Source organism: Solanum verrucosum, unplaced genomic scaffold (assembly GCF_900185275.1).
Source record: "Solanum verrucosum unplaced genomic scaffold, falcon-dt-bn FXZP01000159.1, whole genome shotgun sequence".
Lineage (NCBI taxonomy): Eukaryota > Viridiplantae > Streptophyta > Magnoliopsida > Solanales > Solanaceae > Solanum > Solanum verrucosum.
In genome coordinates, this window is record NW_026020705.1 from 513,227 (window position 1) to 535,228 (window position 22,002).

The window sequence follows — 22,002 nt, forward strand, 5'->3', positions numbered from 1 at the left end:
ACGGGCAGCCATGATTTTACAATTAATAACATTTAGAATCAACAAAATATTTATCAAACTGGTAAAGGATTATTTTTTTCCAAAAGTCAACAAGTAAGAATTAGTTTAAATTCTAACTATGCTAAGAGCAAATAATTAAGGGCAGTCACCATATTAATATTACGAATTGACATAAATCAATAAATATCTAAGGAAAGGCATAAAATTTGGGACCAATTTACATGCTTTACTAATTAATCTTAAGACTTGTCATATGCAAACAAAATAACAATTTAAACAAATTCTAAATACCACATTGAATAAATTATGGGGCAAGTCACGAATTATGCAATCTAGTTTTAACGTTTTGAAGCCGGACCGAATTTTAGCTAGGAAAACAATCAATTGCGGGCATCAACTATCATTCCACATCAGCATCTTAAATCAAGAACCAACAATTCCAATAATATTAGCAATCCAACATATATTAACAACTATAGAGAAGCAGGTCGCATAGAGATATATTGACACTCTGAAACAAAATGAATAATATTTTAGCAACACACAAAATAAGAAAATTTGCAGAACAATGAATAAGATCAGGAAATAACAGAAAATAATGAATTTGAGACCGAAATGGTTTTCACATACACAGAGCATGCATAGTCAACTTGTAAATGAAAAGGAGAACAAAGTTGCCAAAATATGAGGTAATAATTTTAAAGAAAATGTACCCGAACGGATCTGTTAAAGATACGTCTTTTGACCCGCTTGAAACTTTCGGAAACTTTGTCGGAGCTCGCTTGTTTGCTGGCCGGAGTAGCATTTACCGGGGTCGGAGCTAGCTTTCGCTGTTGGCTTGCTATTCTCGGTCGCAGCTACTGGAGGAGCTCTCGCCGAAGCTCGATGTTATTGTTGCTCGCCGTCTGGAGCTGCTGCCAGCGATAGAGGCTCGCTGGTGGTCCTCGTCGGCTGCTGGTCAGACGAGGGAAAATGGAGACAGAGAAGCAGCTATGAGGAGAGGGGAAGGAGAGAAAGGAAAAGGCTGGAGGGAGAAGCGATGGAGGCCAGCGACTGCCGGCCTTGCCAGTGGTTGTTTCGCCGAAAAAATGGAGAGAACGAAATAGGAAGAGAAGAAGGAGGTGGCGGCTAGAAAGGGAAAGAGGAGAGAAAAAAATTATGTTAGGGTTGGTCTTCTTAGGTTAAAAATAGGAAGGTTAGGTAGATTGATCTTAACCGTTGATCGATTGCGAGATGAGAGGCTGAGATTACAATAAAAGAAATCGACGGTTAGGATTAAAGATAGGGTCTTAGATCAGATTTTAAATTGGTTGTGTTTGGAATGGCTAAAATTGAAATAAAAGGATGGCTATAATTGGAATAAGATTGGAATTGAGGTGGCTAAAATTGAAAGAAATTAGAAAAGAATAGGCTACAATTTAAACAATTTTGAGGAAAATTTAAGAAATGCTATCCAATTAAAGGACTACACATATTATAACATTTTTTATAATAAAAATCACTTAAACTTTAATAAAATAATTATTTTGAGTTTTTACTAATAATTTTAGAAATATTTTAATAATATTTACGATAATTTTATAAAGCATGCATACTTAAAATGTATAATTTTAGACAAAATCGACTAAAATTTTAAACTCGAAATATATTTTAAAATTCGTATTTAATCGAATATCATTTCCAAAAAGGGTCAAAGGTCGGTCAAAATTGGGTGTCAACAGCTGCCCTTTGGTTGCTTGGGAATGAATGATGAATTGTCGGACAACCAACGTTGACTTAGTAGCCTATTTTGTCCGACCGACAAGAGATGTCAGTGGGATCAATTGAAATGACATAGTTGGAGGGTGGTACGACGGAGACTTTGGTATTAAGCCACCTACATATCTCTGGTTGTACGAGAATCAGGTCGTGTGTAGTTCTAGACTCAAGAGTAGACGAAACTCCTAAGAACTGAAAGAGCGGTACGGTATTCGAACGGGAACGATATCGACTTGAATGGATAAGACATGACAGAGAGATTTTTAGTTTAAGAGCGAAGGATCCGATGAAGAGGAGGTAATATGAGTAGCCAAGGATTAAATGGAAAAACGGTAATAAGAGTAGCAAGGAGTTTGATAGGGTTTTTGTTGCGATAGATGTAAGCACGATAATTGTAGCCAAGAGGGAGATGTCTTATCTGCAAAATGTTAGTCTCTGCAAATTTGTAGCTTGTAATATGACTAAATAAAGTGATTAGAGCAAATATAAATCAGATAAATGGTAAATGTAAACATGATGCAATTTGCCATATCGACAATGATGTTTGCCATAAGACTATGAAAATAATGTCTTAGGCTATGATGTCTAGGGCCATGATACGCAAAAATTATATCCTCAGGTCATGAAAATGTTGTCTGCGGGCCATGAAAAATGATGCCTTTAGACTATGACACCTTTGTATCATGATAAGCAGAAAGTAAATCCTTAGGCCATGATATGATGTCCGCAGGCCATGAAAAATGATGCCTTTAGACCATGACGCCTTAGGAATATGAGTAATGAGTAAAGAAAGTGTATCTGTAATTCGGGCATCTGTTGATACTTGTAGCTTGATTGGAATTTATTCGGGCACGTGCAATTCTCCGGCGCAATGCAATCTCGGGCACAATGCAATCTTCGGGCACAATGCAAATCGAGCACATGCAGTCTTCGGGCACAATGCGATCTCGGGCACAATGCGATCTCGGGTACAATGCAATCTCGGGCACATGCAATGATGTAATTCTTGGGCACATGCAATATCGGGCATAATACAATCTCGGGCTCAATGCAAATCTCGGGCACAATGCAATCTCGGGCACATGCAATGATGTAATTCTCGGGCACATGCAATATCGGGCACAATGCAAATGATGTAATTCTCGGGCACATGCAATTCGGGCTCAGTGTCGTCTTCGGGCACATGCAGTCATCGGGCACAATGCAATCTTCGGGCTCATGCAATATTAGGCATATGTAATTCTCAGGCATAATGCAGTCTAGGGCACATGCAATCTCGGGCTCAAATGCGATATCGGGCACAATGCAATATCGGGCACAATGCAGTATCGAGCATAAATGTAATCTCCGGGCATAATATAGTTTTCAGACTCATGCGCTAAATTGTTTGAGGGCATAAACCTTCGCCCTTTAGATAGATTGAGTGTCATTTGTTGACGAATTCAGAATATTGTAGCTTTGACCCTTCGTCCTATTGTAAGGAGTAGGTGCAGTTGGAAAGTTGATTTGTCGGGCTTGATGATTTGGTCCTTCATCATGTCGGAAGGATAATATGTCATTTGACTGGCGATTGTCGAGCTCAAAATAACTTGATCCTTCATCATGTCGGAAGGATAGTATGCCGTTTGACTGGCGTTTTTCGAGCTCTGAATAATGTGGCTTGATCATTCTTCCTATCGGAAGGACGGAATGCCATTGATTAGCGATTTGTCGGGCTCAATATGGTGGTACACTAATCTTTCAAGCGATATTGGAGCTGCTTCTAGTATAGATACCTGTATTTTCTGCATTCAAAGAAAAATAGTTAAAAGGGGAGGTTGATCTGCATCCATGGTTCGACACAGTATGCTTCTCTGATGTCTGATAGAATGTCCTTTGAAGCGTTGACAAAAATTTTGAGGTCCCCTCAAAATTTCTGCCCTAGTGTAGAACTTCTGCTATTATGATTTTTGTTGTAGATTGTAGCTTGATTGCTTTGAATTTTTTAGATCCTCTCAAAAGTTCAGCCCCAATCTGATTTGCGCGAAGAAATATTTTTGAAAGATTTTTTGAGACCCTCTCAAAATTCTGCCCCAATTACTGATTTGCAAGAAGAAATATTTTTTTTTATTCTTTTAAGGAATTTTTGAGTTCCTCTCAAAAATTCTTCCCCAGTATCATCACTTGCAAGAAAATGTCCTTCTGAAGGAGTTTTTGAGACCCTTTCAAAAATTCTGCCCCAGTTACACAGTCAAAAGGGGAAAATGGATTTTTTATTATGATAAGACCGAACTCCAAAGGAGCGCCTACGTATCCCCTCTTAAACGGGAATCAGGTCTGACGTAGTTCCGAATACAGAGAGCATAAAACAGAGCATTCTTAACCAATATTGAAAATGACAGATTATGACTAACTTTATTGCCCATATGCTAATATGGGTACCTGAATGTAGAAAACATAATCTTAAATGGCTCAAGGCTCTTATTGGAAACTGTTTCCAAATGAGCTTCGACATGCTCATTGTTGGGATTCCGTTGGCGCGAAGTTGTCCAAACATATGATCTTGTATCAATCAATTGTTGAATCTTGTCTTTCAGATCACGACATTCTTCTATGGTATGTCCTTTCATCCCTAAGTGATAAGCGCAAACCTTAGCGGGTTCAATCCACCTTGCACGTATATTCATCTTTATTTCACTGATAGGAGCGATGTGACCAGCAATCCTCAACTTTTCATAGAACTGATCTATAAGCTCAGTCAAAGGAGTGTAAATTTTGATGGGCCTCTTCTCCACATTGAATAGATTTTTGCGAATATGTTTTTGAGTGAGGGTTTTGACATTGTGAACAGGATAAGTAGGCTTTTGATATGGTAGAGGAGGATTTTGGGATGAAGGTATTTGATATGGAGGAATTTGAAATGGTATAAGTGGCGCACAATACCAATGGACTTGGTGTAGAGGTGTTTGATATTGAGGAACTTGTAAGGAAGGACTCGGCAGACTCGGAGTAAGATATGGAGGTCTGGAACCATAAACATGATGTTGAGGAGGATATGGGTAATTTGAAATGTGAGTGTTCTTTAGAGGCATTTGAATGGAGCTTGGTTGATTTTGAGAAGTGGGGTAAGTTGGTGGAGGATGAGAAATAAGGTGAGTGAGTGGAGGGTTATCTTGGAGAGTGGCTTGACTTGTGACAGGCGACTTATCTATGTTTGTCTCCAAAGTGGGATCGACAGAGAGTAACATCTTGGCCCACCCGCGCATAGCAGACACTTCTTCTTCTAATTCCTTTATTTTCTTTTTCAGGCTTGAGACCAACTCGTCTGAAGGATGCTTCTTTTCAATAGTCTTACTCATAACCTTCTCATTAGTCACTTTTCTCTTCCCTTTGTGGTTCTCATTTGGAAGAGAAGGAAGAGCTTTCTTTGATCGTGTATGGTAAACCATGGTCATCAGATCAACCGTTGGGGAAGGGTAAAAAATAAAAGTAAAAACAAAAGAAAACCCAAGTTAGAGTGTTGCATTAATTGAGATAGCAAGCACACTGCTTTAAGAAAAACGCCCTAAATGCAAGGATTCTCGTTGAGCCAGAGGTAAGCCTAAGACGACATATAAGTAATGCACAATAATTAATTCAAGCCTTATTTGCCAATTGGAATTTAGAGAAATAAAAGCAATCTTTATTTATTATAAAATTCGAACAATACATCATAATTGAAAAACGAAAAACTGAAATAAACTAAGGGAAAAAGGGGTAACAATGGAAAAGTCATCCTAAATTCTGAAAATCTTGAAGATATCGGTTCCAAGAGCTTGGCGCCAATTGACTTCTTGTATAAGGAGTGACTTCATTCTTGATCTTCAACACGTTGTGTGCCCATATGTTTTCCCTTTCATCAGTGAACCCATAGTATCCTTCCCCACTCACTTCTCTGTCTTTGACCTCCTTTAGGATCCATATGTAATACTCACGTGTGCATAAGGCCTGTCGTGCACCCATATGAATGGTTAATACTCGCTCCCATCTTCGAAGTATGATGTGGACTTGTGGTTTATCTAATCCAAATTCATATTTAAACTGCTCCATGTCAGATCGGAGTGGTATTACCTGAGTTCGCCTAAATTGGCGAAGTACTCGAAGAGGAGTGTATGGTTGAACGCCTTTTAAGCCAATGATCTCAATGAAGTATCGGTCATCGCCTCTTAATATTGCATGAGGGGTAGACAACCAATGGAGCTTCCATTGGATGCGGTAGCTCTCGAGCTCTGTTAAGAATATCTGCCAGTCTACGAATCCTACAGAGGCGGTGAAAGCTACCATTCTTCTTGGATGATTATCAATCTTGTTGCCATAACCCAGAAAGTTATCTGCCTCGTCAGACCGTAGGTAGAAGTGTTCAATAGCCCATAATTGCAGCAAAAGGTTGCATCCCTCGAAAAACATTCGACCATCGACGCATGCCACTACAAAAAAAACAGCATTTAGCGACGGATTATAGTGACAAACAATATTCCGTCGCTAAATAACGACGGATTAGCTACGGAAATATAAATTGGTCGCTAAATTATCGGATAATATATTAGGACCTAAATTAGCGACAGAATAGCGTCAAAAACTTAAATCCGTCGCTGAATTGAGGCGCTAAAATTTGGCGCCTCTATTTTTCCTACTAAATTAGATAATTGCCTATGAAATTCGCGATAAACTTATAATAAAAAATTTCCAGGGCACAAATCCCTCTCACACAAATTAAATCACTCACTCTCTTCCTCTTTGCTGCTCATTGCTACCCAAAAAATTCCTAGGGCACAAATCCCTTTCACACAAATTAAATCACTCACTCTCTTCCTCTTTGCTGCTCATTGCTACACATACATAACAGCGCCTTCTGTGGGAAGAAAACCTTGCAAACTTCATTGTGAGTTGTTCTGTGGGAAAGCTTGTTTCATTGTTGTTGGTTCATCAAAAGGTAACAATAGTTTCTATTAATGTCTAAAATTCTATAGTTATTTCATCTCTGGTTCATCTACAGTACTCTTCATCATCTTTTTCTAATTTTTTTAGTTAGGGTAACAATAAAGTGCCTATTATCTACCCTAATCTTTGCATTTATATTTATCTTATTTAGCAACTTTTGCATTTGGGTCAAACTTAGGGCAGATAGGAGCATTAGCTTAAAAATAGAAAACTTTGGGCACAAAGATCATTCTATCATATTGTTTTGTTTATTTTTGTTTAACCATTTGATATTTGAAACTTAGTGAAACCTACATAAGCTAGACTTTCACCCTTCCCCTGCTCTCTGTTGTTTTCTGGTAAATCAGACACAATATTAGATAAAAATGTAGTACTTATTTTCATTCTAACATTACACCACTAATTCTGTAACTTGTTTTTGTGGTAAGTAATCAACAACTTGTTCTATCTGGGTTTTCTTCAAGTTTCTGGTGGTTTGCTGTTTTGTGATGTTGTAAAATCTGGGAACTTAGAGGTTTTCTGAATTTGTTAAAATAAAAGCACAAGCAGAAAGTACATGAATTTGCTCGCTGGAAAGCTTCTTGATCCACATATAATAAAAGGATGGAGTACTTCTTTTCATTCTAACATTACACCACTAGTTCTGTTTACTTGATTTTGTGGTAAGTAAGCAACAACTTTTTCTATGTGGATTTTCTTTAAGTTTCTGGTGGCTTGCTGTTTTATGATACTGTAAAAACTGGGAACTTAGAGGTTTTCTGAATTTGATAAAATAAAAGACAAGTAGAAAATACTTGAATTTGTTTGCTGGAAAGCTTCTTGATCCACATATAATAAAAGGATATGGTTTGTGTTCTCTATATACATTTCAATTAAAGACTTCTACTTTAGTACTTCTATGTAATTTCTTTAGTTCTAATTTTTTGAATAACTCTAATTATTTTGTATTTTTTAACATTAAGTAGGAGTATGGAACATCTAAAGCGTAGTTGGATGTACAAGAGATTAGATGGTCGAGGGGCTCTTAATTCTAGTTTTATAGCCGGTGTGAATGACTTTCTCAAGTTTGCATTTTCTCATCCGAATCGCATGAGTGGTGAGGAAGTTAGATGTCCATGTAAAAAATGTCACAACATTAAATACATGAATGTTGAAACTGTTAAACTACACCTTTTTCGTTTAGGATTTGTTGAGAACTATTTTGTTTGGAAATATCAAGGAGAAAAAGAAGTGATCGGTGAAATGTCTATTGATTTACCGAATGATACACAATCTGGATTGGGATATGATAATCCATATCGCCAAATGGTTTTGGATGCAGTTGGATCAAACTTTGGTCAGGGTTCGAGCTTGAAATCTTATAGTAATGACGAACCTGAGTCATCTCATCATTGTGAACCTCCAATGGAGGAAGATCCTAATCCTTCAATGGAGGAGGAACCTAATCCTGAGTCACAAAGGTTTTATGATTTACTTCAAGCCGCTGATGCAGAATTGTATCCTGGTTCTTCCATCTCTCAACTTGCACTAGTTTCTAGGATGCTAAATATTAAAATGGAGAACACTTTGTCACAAAGGGGCTATAATCAAGTGATGCAACTATTGAAAGAGGCATTACCTGAAGATAACCAAGTTCTCGATAGTTATTATCAAACCAAGAAACTAGTGCGTAGCTTGGGTTTGCCTGTTGAAAAGATTGATTGTTGTAACTCAGGATGTATGTTGTATTGGGAAGATGATAAAGACCTAACATCTTGTAAGTTTTGTGGCTATGAGAGGTTTAAACGTCGTGTTGGTTCTCGTAAGAGAAAATTGGTCCCTTACAAAAAAATGTATTATTTTCCTCTTATTCCTAGATTGCGGAGATTATATGCATCTCATGCCACAGCTGCCGACATGAGATGGCATCAAGAGCATACACAAGAAGAGGGGGTAATGCGACATCCATCAGACTCTGAGGCTTGGAAGCACTTCAATGAAACTCATCCCTTTTTTGCTTCTGACCCAAGGAATGTGAGGTTGGGGTTATGTACTGATGGTTTTCAACCATTTGCTCAATCTGGAAGAAAATACTCTTCATGGCCAGTGATTGTCACTCCATATAATTTGCCCCCGGGGATGTGTATGAAGGAGGCTTACATGTTTTTAACTGTCATTGTTCCAGGGCCACACAATCCTAAACAAAAAATTGATGTTTATCTACAACCTTTAATAAAGGAATTGACTTTATTGTGGGAGACAGGTGTAGAAGCATTTGACATCTCAAAAAAGCAAAATTTTCAATTACGGGCAGCTTTGATGTGGACTATCAATGACTTTCCGGCATATTCTATGTTATCAGGATGGAGTACCAGTGGAAACTTAGCATGCCCTTATTGTATGGAGGAAACACAATCCTTTAGATTACAATATGGTGTGAAGACAACTTGGTTTGACAATCATAGAATGTTTATTGACCAAAATCATCCATTTAGAAGTGATCGTAAGAACTTTCTTAAAGGTCATATTGTCACAAGATTGCCACCACCTTTAAGATCAGGACAAGAAATTTTGAATCAAATATGTGAGTTGGGGATAAGGAAAGTAACTGAGTTAGATGCAGAAGAAGTTAATAAAAGAATTTGTAAGTCTTGTGGATGGAAAAAACGAAGCATCTTTTGGGATTTGCCTTATTGGAGTTCTAATATGATACGACATAATCTTGACGTCATGCATATTGAGAAGAATGTCTTTGATAATGTATTTAACACAGTTCTTGAGGTGGATGGCAAAACCAAAGACAATCCAAAAGCATGTCTAGATGTTGTAAAATATTGCAATCGGCCACATTTGGCAAGGAATCCTGATGGAAGTTATCCTAAAGCTGCATATACAATAAATAAGGATTAAAAAAAGGTCTTGTTTGATTGGTTGGAAGGTGTGAAGTTTCCAGATGGTTATGTTTCGAATATGAGTTGATGCCTTGACACAGAGAAATTTAAGTTATTTGGGATGAAAAGTCATGATTGTCATGTGTTCATGCAACGACTATTGCCAATTGCCTTTCGTGAGTTACTTCCTAGTAATGTGTGGCAGGCACTTATAGAGTTGAGTTTATTTTTTAAAGATCTTACTTCAACTACTCTTCGAGTGGTGGACTTGGAAAGATTGGAGGTACACATTCCACAAATTTTGTGTAAGTTGGAACACATATTTCCTCCTGGATTCTTTAACTCAATGGAACATTTACCAGTGCACCTTCCACATGAAGCACGAATTGCTGGACCTGTACAATATAGATAGATGTATCCTTTTGAGAGGTAATTGTAAATTATTTATGCTTCTATGGTGAAAAGTATGTTAGACATGACATTATAATTTAATTGTTTACCTATATAGGTACCTCCGAACTCTTAAAAATATGATTGGGAACAAAGCTAGTGTTGAAGGTTCTATTTGTGAAGCATACTTGATGGCAGAGTCAACACAATTGTTTTTTCATTACTTTGAACCTCATGTTATGACACGTCATCATAATGTGATCCGTAATGATGACGGTGGTGCTATGAAAAATGTTGAAGGAAATTTATCAATATTCACCCATCCAAGCAGACTATCGGGTGAAGGAAAAAAAAGAGATTTATCCCTTGAAGAAATTAAGGCCGCCCAAACTTATATTCTACTAAACTGTCAAGAGGTTGAGCGGTTTGTGAGGTAACATTTTAAGATTATACCTGTTTAAAATAAAAAAAATTGACTATACATTATGACTTTCTATATAACTTATTTTGTTGCAATGAAGCATGTACGTACAACGTTTGCAAGAAGAGTTTCCGAATCTACCTCAAGATCAAATAGATGAGAGTCTTGAATCATATTTTTCTATATGGTTCAAGGAATATGTAAGCCTCAAACAATGATTATTCTTTAAAAAAGTGATGTTTTTAAATTATCTTGTGAATATAGACTAAATTTTATAGTATTTTTAACTAGGTTCGATCCAACCATATTGAAAATGAATACTTGAGTAGTCTTGCTCATGGACCATTAATAAGCGCATGTGCTTATCCAGTGTGTTTTGTCAATGGATACAAGTTTCATACAATACATCGCGGTAGTGTAAGATCAACAACGAACAGTGGAGTTTGTATCTCAGATCCAAATGCTGGTGATTACTATGGTAGGATACAAGAAATTATACAATTGGAATATCGTAGAGCACCTTTAAAGCAAGCTATATTATTCAAGTGTGAATGGTTTGATCCAACAATAAATGTTGGTGTTAAGGAGCACAATCAATATAAATTGGTCGATGTTAATCATCGTCGCCGATTTAAAAAATATGAACCTTTTATTCTTGCAATGCAAGCAACTCAAGTGTGTTATATGTCTTATCCTAGCACAAAGAGGGACAAGGATGATTGGTTAGCTGTATTAAAAGTCAAACCTCGAGATGTTATTGAATCACATGATGAGGGAGGGATCACAGTAGTTGAATCAAATCTTCCATTCCAAGTTGAAGAAGTTGAAGTCCATGAGATAGATATGAATATTATTGTTGATGAAGATATACCTCTGCATGATCCAAATGGGGAGACAATTGAAATGGTTGAGCCAATTAATGAGGATTTGTTGTTAGATCACCATGAATTAGAAGAAGAAACTACAGAAAATGAAGGTGAAACTGAGGATGAAACTAGAGAGGAGGATGATGAGGAGTTTGAAGATGAAATAGATACAGACTAGTATATTGATAGAAATGTGCTACTGTATCTTCAGTGACTTTGGTTTATAGTACTATGTTTTGGATGCAAATTTTTGCCCAGTGAATCATACTAAACTTAATGCTTTCAGTGACTTTTTTTTAAGAAACAGTATTTGAGAATTTCATTCTTCAACCAGTTTTTAATTCTCAAAGACAGATTCACATCCTGCGTGAAGATTGTATTCTGCCTTGTGTTTTATGCACCTGCATTACCTGAGATTTTCAATATAATAGTAGATATGAATCCATTCTTGTTTTAGTTGTATAGTAGGATATGGAGAAGTGATGTTGCTGATCAGTTGGCTTTATTGTCACTGAATGATGGTCTAATTTCTTGAGTTCTGATGAAATCCAATGCTTGTCGCCATCAATTATTTGTTAGTTTCTAGTGTGCTTTTAATTTTGAATTTTCTTCCCCTAGAAAATATGACTTCCCATAAAAAAATTCTTAGACTTAAGTACTTGACTATCAACACTGAATAAGTGCTGCATTAACTAAAAGCATTGAGAGAAAAGAAAGTTAGAGAGAAGTAGAGGGTGACTATTAGTTGCTTGCTGCTTAGCTACTCCACTTGGGTTAAAAGAAGTATTGTGATTAGAAGCTGCAATGTAATGATCTGCTATGTAGCTACTCCAGTTGGGTAATTTTTTTTTTCTTTTCCTTCTCTTGTTTGGGAATGTATGGGATTATGCAATCTTGAGGTTATTTTTCTTGTAGACATGACGCGAGGCAGAGGTCGAGGTAACACAACTCGTGCAAGCAAGACCTCAATTAGAGGTCGAGGCAGCACAAGTCGAGTTTATATGCCTACTGTTCCCATTCCCATAACTAATTCTCAACAAGGTGGTATCAATTCTTCTGTTGGACCAGATCATATTAACCAAAATCAAACATTAGCTCCTACTAATTCGCCTCCTGTTCAAACATCAGCTCATGGTAGTACTCCATCTGTTCATTTTGAAACACCTCATGTAATATCTAATCAGAGCAACGGAATAGGAGAAGGTGCATCTACTCAAAGAAACGTGATAGGGGAGGAGTCTACATCTAGCCAGAACAACACAATAGGTGAAGGTGAGAGTAATAATAATTCTGGACTGCGGACACTTGTTTTTCTTTCTCATTCCGGGTAAGTTTGTACTTGCACTATTGTTATTTATATACTGTAATTTCTTCATGATAGACTTCATATAATATATTTCAACTTTTTTTCCAGTTTGGAACCATCAAATATTTGCTCTACTAGGATATGTGAGTCTTTCAAGAATGAACTTGATCCTAATGGAATTAATTGGAAAAGTGTCTCACAAGAAATAAGATATTTTTATCTCGGAGAATTCGAGGTATATATTTCACCATTTTAATAAAAAATATTACATCACTTTTGAAGGTTGGATACTAATGTTGTTTACTTATAAAATTATTTTAGAAGGAATTCTATTGGGATCCTTCCATTGATAGTGAAGTGAAGATACTATGGCGTAAGAAGGCAGCGAGAAGGTACAGTGATTTTATTTCTTGCATAAAAAAAGGAGCAGTTCGGCCAAAATATGTTCCGGAAGAAACATGGGAAAGTTGGATGAGATTTTGGAAAGATCCCAAGGTTGTTGAGAAGTCAAAAATAAATTCAAAAAATCGATGTGGTGGTCAGAATGCAGTTGCAAAGGGGACTCACACGGGAGGCTCTATTACTATTGGAGAGCATCGCAAGAGACTTGTAAGTATATTTTTGCACACCCTTAATTTACTTTATATGCATAATCTTAACCCTTCAGAACATTGAAGTGCCTTTGTATTATGTCTGCAATCCCGCAATTCGAGACTAGAAAATGCTTTCTCCTTAATACTTTCATGGGAAAGAATTGACAGTTGTTCTTGCATTTGAGCCTTCTCATTGTAACATTGAGGCATATCATCATATTATTTGTGCATTTCCTACAATTGTTCAACCAATTTTCTGCTTTGATATTTAATCTTGAGAATTAAATTCTTGGAGCTGCTCTTCTGCACACTGTACTGATTTTGAAAATCCACGTGTTATTGGTGGGGATTTGTTTATGAAGGAGGGTTGCTCTTCAGCTGGCTCTTAACCATGATACATGGTGGCAATAAGTACTAACTATGAATATGAATAGTAGTAGATAATAACGTATTAAGCGGACATCCCATATAATGTTGTGTGTGCTGGGCAGTGTCTTGCTTTCTGAAGACACGACACTCCACAACACACAGATGGCAAAATATAACTTGTGAAGTGTCTCTATTATTGATAAGGCTTTGTTGCTATAATTGTATAGAACTTCTTTTTTACTTATTTGGTTGTTATGTACACTTGTGGTGATATGTTTGTTTTACCACACACTAAATGTTTTAGACTCAACATATAAATTACTTTTTACTCAATCAAATTGAATGATCGTCATTTCTCACCTTGATATGCTTGCTCACTGTTTTGGGTTCAAACAATATGAAACAGGGAAGTATATCTCAAATTCCCTCATGTTTTTAAGGTATTTAAACACCCAATTTAAATTTTTAGGTTTTGTGTACTACTATTAAGGTTTGAATTAGTATTTTGTGGATGTAAGGTTAGTTCAATTAGCTTGCTTTTAGCTTATCCTTTTGTAATGAACTGCTAATCATGAATGAAAATTTCCAGTTTTCTAAATCAATTTTGCCTGATTTTTTAGTTTTCTTCATTGATTTTGAGTTTTGTTGTTGATAAAGTTGAAATTGATGTAGTAATTTAGCGTGTTTGAAGATATTCAATGCCGGTTTAGGTGGTGGGTGAAGTTTAAGTGCATCATGTGCTGCTAAAGTCTAAAATCAGAACACAGTTTTTTCGTACCTAAAGTTGTGTAGATATTTCCATTCAAATTTTCATCAAGTATAGCTGAAAATGGCACATATTGTTTTTTTTCTATCATCAGTTATAGGAGGTAGTACATACTGCTGCCACAGTAGGCACATCCCAAGGAAATTTTTTGGTTTACTTGATGATTTTGAGTTTTCTGTGATTTTGAAGTTTCCCAAGTATTTTAGATTGTTTGATGCTAAAGATACTAGGAATAAGTATATTGAGGTTGTTGAAAGAGACCCGCGATTAACCGTTTTTATATCCCAAGTATTTTCACATTTTCATATGTTTTTAATTTTTTTTCCTTGTATAGGCTATTGAAAAGGGTCGAGATCCAACACCAAGTGAGTTACATTTGCATGTCCATACACATGGTCATGATGGAAAATCTTTTGTTGGTGAACGAGCTCGAGTTGTACATGTAAGTCCAATATTCTACAATTACATTCACTTTATATATTCGTTGGTGGAAAATTGTGTAAATCATTTTATTTTTTCAGTTAACAGCCTCTCTCTATTTTCCCCACTTTTATACCCAAAGAATTATAGGTATATGTGTAGCATGTACAACTAGTTATTGTTTGGACATCAGAATAGTTGAATTGCACAGTGAAGGTGCCAACAGTTTTTATGTTTCTGAAATAACTTGACATAGTCTGATCTTCATATTTATATGGCACAATAAATACTTCAAGTTGTGCATTCTCTGTGGGTTAAAAAAAGGGCAACATAGACTTGAATATGCAAATAAAAAGTTATCTAAGATATCGGCATAAACTAGATGTGACTATTGTTATTGTTGTGGTTGTTATTAATGAATTTAACTGTTTATCATTCTCTTTAAGAGGAAAAGTATCTAGAAATATTACAGAATCAAACACAAACTCAATCTAATGTTGATCAATTGCAAGCATATTATCAAGCCGCGGGAGGGGAAAAGAAAAGAAGGATATATGGTCTTGGATCGCAAGCAAAATCATTTTACGGGAAGAATTTTTGTGCCCCAGCTTCTGGATTTGATGTTTCATCCTTGATACCATGTATGAATGCTCAAACAACAACACCGGAAAATTTGGATGACTTTATGACGTGATTGATTCCTTCACTGACAGATCACATGCTTCCTGTGTTTGTTGAGCGGGTACGTGAATTGATTTCTTCGACCTCATCTCAGCCAAACACTCCTATGACACCCGTCATTCCTACTCCATCTAATATTGATGAGGCAAATGCATCGGTTTCTAATGAAGATTGTGGTTCTCCGATCTCTCTTAGTTAGTTTTGTTGGCTAGATATTAATTTTTGTTTGGAAATTATCGTTGGGGTTGTTTTAAACTTGGTTATACACTTCAGCTTTTTGTGTTTTGGATCTGGTAGAATATTAGTTTCTATGAATTAAGTTAATTTTGCAAATTTATAATATCTATTTGAATATGATTTGCGATAATATTTTTGTCACTAATGTATTTAAAAGTAATGGCAATGAAATTTTGTGACAATATTTTCGTCGCTATAAAAAGGTAGAAATGTATGAAAAGTAATGGCGACGGAATTAGCGACATATTTGTGATAATATTTTCGTCGCTATAAGAAGTAATGGCGACAAAATTAGCGACGGAATTTTCGTCACTACAAGAAAGGTATAAAAAGTGATAGCGACGGAATTAACGAAAAAATTTCGGTCGTCAATACGATGACACAACGAAATAGTTTATAGAATTTGCGACAAAAAGTACAAATATAACGACGGCTTTTTTGGTCGTTAGTTTTAACAACGGAAGAGATCCGTCGCGCATCTGTCGCTAAACTTACGACGGATTTGTTTTTTTTTGTCGCTAAATGGTTAGCTACGCGCATTATACCGACGGATGAAAATATGTCGCTATTCCGTCGCTAAACCAAAATAGCGACGGAATAAGCTATTTAGCGACGGATGAAATCCGTCGCTAAACATTGTTTTTTTTGTAGTGTGCTGACAGACTCCTCATTATTTCCGCCAAGATCATGGGTACTAGGGTTTTCCTAGGTTCGCCCTCTCTTTGGGCTAAATCTCGAACCACATAACCCAAGCGTGTGTCAATCCTTTCCCTTATCTTAGGAAAAACCAGGGATCCTAATAGGGCAATGGCAAAGGCATTTAGGCGATATGTTTCCCATTCCTCGACAGAGCACTCAAACTCATCAATAAAAGAGTAATAACTATCCACTCGGCCAAAGCGTGATTATAGAAAGTCGAAATGAATCCACCCAAGGTCTGAAGAAGGTAAGGTTGGATTTGACTTCATTCCGAGACTTTGTAAGAACTCCCTTGATGATGGCTTGTATGGTACTATCATTTCACACTCGTGGTATGGCATGTCGATGAAACCACTTATCTCCTCAATCGTTGGTGCCAAGTCAAAATCCACAAATTTGAAGACCATCCTCACAGGGTCCCAAAATTCCAGCAAGGCCCTAATCAGGTGAGGGTTTGGTATGACAAATATGAGGTAGGTAAGACTGCCCAACAACTGATGAATCTCTCTTTCACGGTTTCTCTAAATATCAATCCACCAGTTCCTTAGCTTGTAGTTTACCTCCATGACCATTTGCGGGTTTGGGGAGTTGAATGCATCCATGACTCTGCAAACAAAACAACAAACGACTTCTAAACTCCATTTTGGCAAAGTCTGGCTTAATTTAATTATTGTGCTCACATTGACACATAAATATGCAATTTGTCTAAAGGGTGTTGGGGGCCTTTAGACGATAAGGTGACTACTAATCATGCGGATTGACACCAAGGGTCAAACCACCTAGGGCTTATGCAGCATGTATGACTTAAGCAAATTTTCTAAGAGTTGACTTGACACGGACTTGAAAGGGATTCTATGCGAGAAGGCTCGTGGTTTTCCGGTAGTAAAACTATCCGTTCTATCACGCATATGCCGACTCTCTATAAAGGGTACTTGAAGAGAAATGGAGTAGTTGTGAGAGGTGCAAAGGCACAACATCACAGTAACAAAAAAAAAAAGTCTCAATTGGGGGAAGTATGAGCGGAATGCCAATTATCAAAGTAGTAATATTTAACACTTAGATGGAAAACAGTAACACATAAACAGTTTACGAAAAGCGGTAAATAAGCAAGTAAATAAATACATGCATAAATAAAAGGAAATGAATATACAAACATTGTGAATAATCAAGCAAATAAGGAAAAGGGTATGTAATTAAACATGAAAATACTCAAATAAGGGAAAAGGGGAAATGGTGAAACATGAAAATAAACAATAATGGAAAAACGAAAAGGGGTGGAACATGGAAAATATGCAATAAATAAGGAGACAAATGATAAGTAAACATGATAATCAACTAAACAAGTAATGAAATAAGTAAACCCCACATAAATCAAATGAAACACGTAATGGTTAGAACCTAATATCCCCAGCAGAGTCACAATTCTGTCGCGTCCCCTTTTTCCTCAAAACGAGTTTTTGGTGCACGACCTAACAACTCTTTTGAGATTTTGATTGAAATTGAAGAGTCGCCACCTAACGAATTAAGGCGCGTTAGGGAACCTATCTAACCTAGCTAAATCTAACTAAGGTCAACGAACCAGAGATCAGGGTAAGGGTTCAAGTTACCTCAAGGGGAAGGTGTTAGGCATCCCTCGAGGTCCACAAATATGGGTCCCGGCTGTGTCTCATGCAATTTATGTGGGGGTTACAAGTAGCAATTAAGGTCACTTCATTATTTGGTTATTTATTAAGCATGATTATTAGGTGATAACTAATATTAAACAATTAAGATCGACTCATTAATTTATTTAATTAATTAAGCATGCAAAACTATGTGATAACGTAATATTAAACAATTAAAGGCACTTTAGTTATTTTAATTAATTAATTAAGCATACGGGACTATATGATAAAACAACAATAAATAAACATTTAAACAACTAATAAAGAGAGGAGCAAGGAGACAGAAATTACACAATCACATAGGATAAACAAATTTTATTTTTTATTGAACTACCCCAAATAAATATAATTATTATTAACATATAAAGGGAAAAGGAAAGGGAGACTCTGAAGGACTTTGTGGATCAGCAGTCGATTTTTCTTTATTTCGGTCGGTTACTCGTAGGGACAGACAAAACCAAGGTTTGTCATTAAGACCGAGTCGATGTCATCATCTCCGTGGGGCCTAAACTACCCCTACCCCACCACCGCATGCTTTTCCTCTAAAAGGTGTCTAGCGTCCCCACATAAGGTCCAAGAGGCATTGAACTACTATTAGGAAGGGTTTAGACTGAAATAAATAAAGGCTTCTGATTAGGCCCACCTAGACACCAAGTCAAACAAACCGAATTTTAGCTAGGAAAACAATCAATTGCGGGCATCAACTATCATTCCAAATCATCATCTTAAATCAAGAACCAACAATCCCAATAATATTAGCAATCCAACATATATTAACAACTATAGAGAAGCAGGCCACATACAGATATATTGACACTCTGAAACAAAATGAATAATATTTTAGCAACACACAAAATAAGAAAATTTGCACAACAATGAATAAGATCAGGAAATAACAGAGAATAGTTAATTTGAGACCGAAATGGTTTTCACATACACAGAGCATGCATAGTCAACTTGTAAATGAAAAGGAGAACAAAGTTGCCAAAAATATGAGGTAATAATTCTAAAGAAAATGTAACCGGACGGATCTGTTAAAGATCCGTCTTTTGACTCGCTTGAAACTTTCAGAAACTTTGTCGGAGCTCGCTTGTTTGCTGGTCGGAGTAGCATTTACCGGGGTCGGAGCTGGCTTTCGCTGTTTACTGGTGGCTTGCTGTTCTCGGTCACAGCTACTGGAGGAGCTCTCGCCGGAGCTCGATGTTATTGTTGCTCGCCGTCTGGAGCTGCTGCCAGCGATGGAGGCTCGCTGGTGGTCCTCGTCGGCTGCTGGTCAGATGAGGGAAAAGGTAGACAGAGAAGAAGATATGAGGAGAGGGGAAAGAGAGAAAGGAAAAGGCTGGAGGGAGAAGCGATGGAGGCCAACGGCTGCCGGCCTTGCTGGTGGCTGTTTCGCCGGAAAAATGGAGAGACGAAAGAGGAGGAAAAGATGGAGGCGGCGGCTAGAGAGGGAGAGAGGAGAGAGGAGAGAAAAAAATTATGTTAGGGTTGGTCTTCTTAGATTAAAAATAGGAAGGTTAGGTAGATTGATCTTAACCGTTGATCGATTGCGAGATGAGAGGCTGAGATTACAATAAAAGAAATCGACGGTTAGGATTAAAGATAGGGTCTTAGATCAAATTTTAAATTGGTTGTGTTTGGAATGACTAAAATTGAAATAAAAGGATGGATATAATTGAAATAAGATTGGAATTGAGGTGGCTAAAATTGAAAGAAATTTGAAAAGAATAGGCTACAATTTAAACAATTTTGAGGAAAATTAAATAAATGCTATCCAATTAAAGTACTACACATAGTATAACATTTTATATAATAAAAATCACTTAAACTTTAATAAAATAATTATTTTGAGTTTTTACTAATAATTTTAGAAATATTTTAATAGTATTTACGATAATTTAATAAAGCATGCATACTTAAAATGTATAATTTTAGACAAAATCGACTAAAATTTTAAACTCGAAATATATTTTAAAATACATATTTAATCGAATAGCATTTTCAAAAAGGGTTAAAGATCGGTCAAAATTGGGTGTCAACACTTACATTTCGCAACAGGATAGCCATATATGTTGCTACATATAACTTACACATGTTGCCACATGTGATTTATTTGTCACAACATATCAGTTATATGTAGCAACATATGACTTACATGTCGCCACATAATAGTCATATGTTGCAACATATGACTTACACATTTCTTTATTAGTACTAATTGTTTTTTTAATTAATTTCTTCAGGTACAATAAATGGAGGAATTATTTGTAGGGATTGATTGTCGTGGTGAATGGGTCGAGAAGAAAAATCGATACATTTGGCATTGGAAGGATGGTAAGAAACGGGGAGGGTCGGTAGGGATGACTGTCGAAAGAAATATTTTGTATGATGATTTTGTGAATTTAGTCATGGAAAAATGTGCATACAATTGTCAACTGAAAGATTTTGTCATGAGTTACATTCCCCATTTTTTTCATAATGAGAAGGTCTTACCTTTTAAAATAACTGATCATCATAGTTTGGTTGTTTATTTGGGAGAAGCAGAGAGATCGCCCATATTAAGAGTCTACGTGGATGAAAATCCTATCGAAGAGGATCATAATCTAGAAGAAGACCAACAAGATATGTTAAATGATGAATTTGATGATGTGGACATGAATAATCACGATGCTGAAATTGGAAAAGATGACGTGCTGGACTTTGAGAGCCACAATCCTCCTACACCTATTGTTGGCAGCAACATTCCATGTTCTTCTCAATCATCACGTGTGAATAATGTTCGAGATGATGAAATCGATTTTTTTAAGGGAATGACATTCAAGAAGAAGGAAGAAATGGCAAATTCATTGAAAATTGCTTGCTTGAAAAAATATTTTAGACTGAAAAAGGTGATTAATTCTCGTAATGTGTTTTCTTTTAAATGTTCATGTCCGGAGTGCAATTGGTGGCTGAGGGCTGTGAAATTTACAAGTAGCGACAGGTTTGTCATTAGAATCTATGAAAATTACCATACGTGTGGTTCAGAGCATCTTACAAGCCATAATCCCCATGCCACGACAAAAGTCATAGGTAAGTACTTTGAAAATAGGCTTCCCAATGGTAAAGGCCCATCCACAAGAGACATGTCAAATCAACTCCCCACAAAATTAGATTAAGGTAAGCTATTGGAAGATTTATAAGGGTATGGAGCATGCTAAGTCTAATGTTAGGGGAACACATGAGCACGGATATGCAGTGCTTAATGTGTATCGTTATATGCTTGAAGTTGCAAATCCAGAAAGCAAGACGACATTGTCGCTCGATGAAAATGGGAGGTTCAAGTGCTTCTTTGTATCATATGTCACTTGGATAACTGATTTTCAAGAAATGAGAAAAGTAATAGCCGTTAATGGGACATTCTTGAGGAGCAAGTATGAAGGAGTTTTGCTATCGGCGGTGGCACAAGATGCTGAGAATCATATATTTTCAGTGGCTTTCTGTGTTGTGGACAAGAAATGCGATGCCTCATATGAATATTTTTTTCAAATGAGAAGCTTTGTAGATGATACTGATGAGTTGTGCACTATTTCTGATAGACATCCAACTATTCGAAAGATGGTTTCGACTATCTACCCTGTATCTTATTATGGTTGTTGCATAAGACACCTTGGAAAAAATATTTGAAATAACTTTCACAATTCAAAGGTAGTGACCCATTTTTATAAAGCAGCAAAGGCGTACGATAGATGTGAGTTCAATGACCATTTCAATCAAATAAGAGATTTGGTACCAAAGGCGGCTGAAACTCTTGAACATATTGGATTCCACACATGGAGCGGGGCATTTTGCCCGGGAAATAGGTACATTATTGTCTATACCATCTCATTTGAGTTTATTGTAATTTTATGTAAATTGATTTATTATTTTTTGTTGTGTAGATATAACATTATGACATCAAACATCGCGGAGTCGATTAATTCTATGTTTGATGTTGAAAGAGAATTTCCCATTGTCGCTCTATTTG

At 36.5% G+C, this 22,002-nt stretch overlaps 1 protein-coding gene and 1 pseudogene across 1 annotated transcript; both read left to right on the forward strand.

Annotated features, from left to right (window-relative positions):
- Positions 1–7,686: 7,686 nt before the first annotated feature.
- Positions 7,687–9,606, forward strand: LOC125812416 (uncharacterized). The gene is made up of 2 exons (XM_049491912.1): positions 7,687–7,813; positions 7,901–9,606. Exons 1-2 carry the CDS (start codon positions 7,687–7,689, stop codon positions 9,604–9,606), a joined length of 1,833 nt encoding a protein of 610 aa, XP_049347869.1.
- A 2,586-nt stretch (positions 9,607–12,192) lies between these two features.
- LOC125812417 (uncharacterized) lies at positions 12,193–19,576 on the forward strand (annotated as a pseudogene).
- Positions 19,577–22,002: the final 2,426 nt, after the last annotated feature.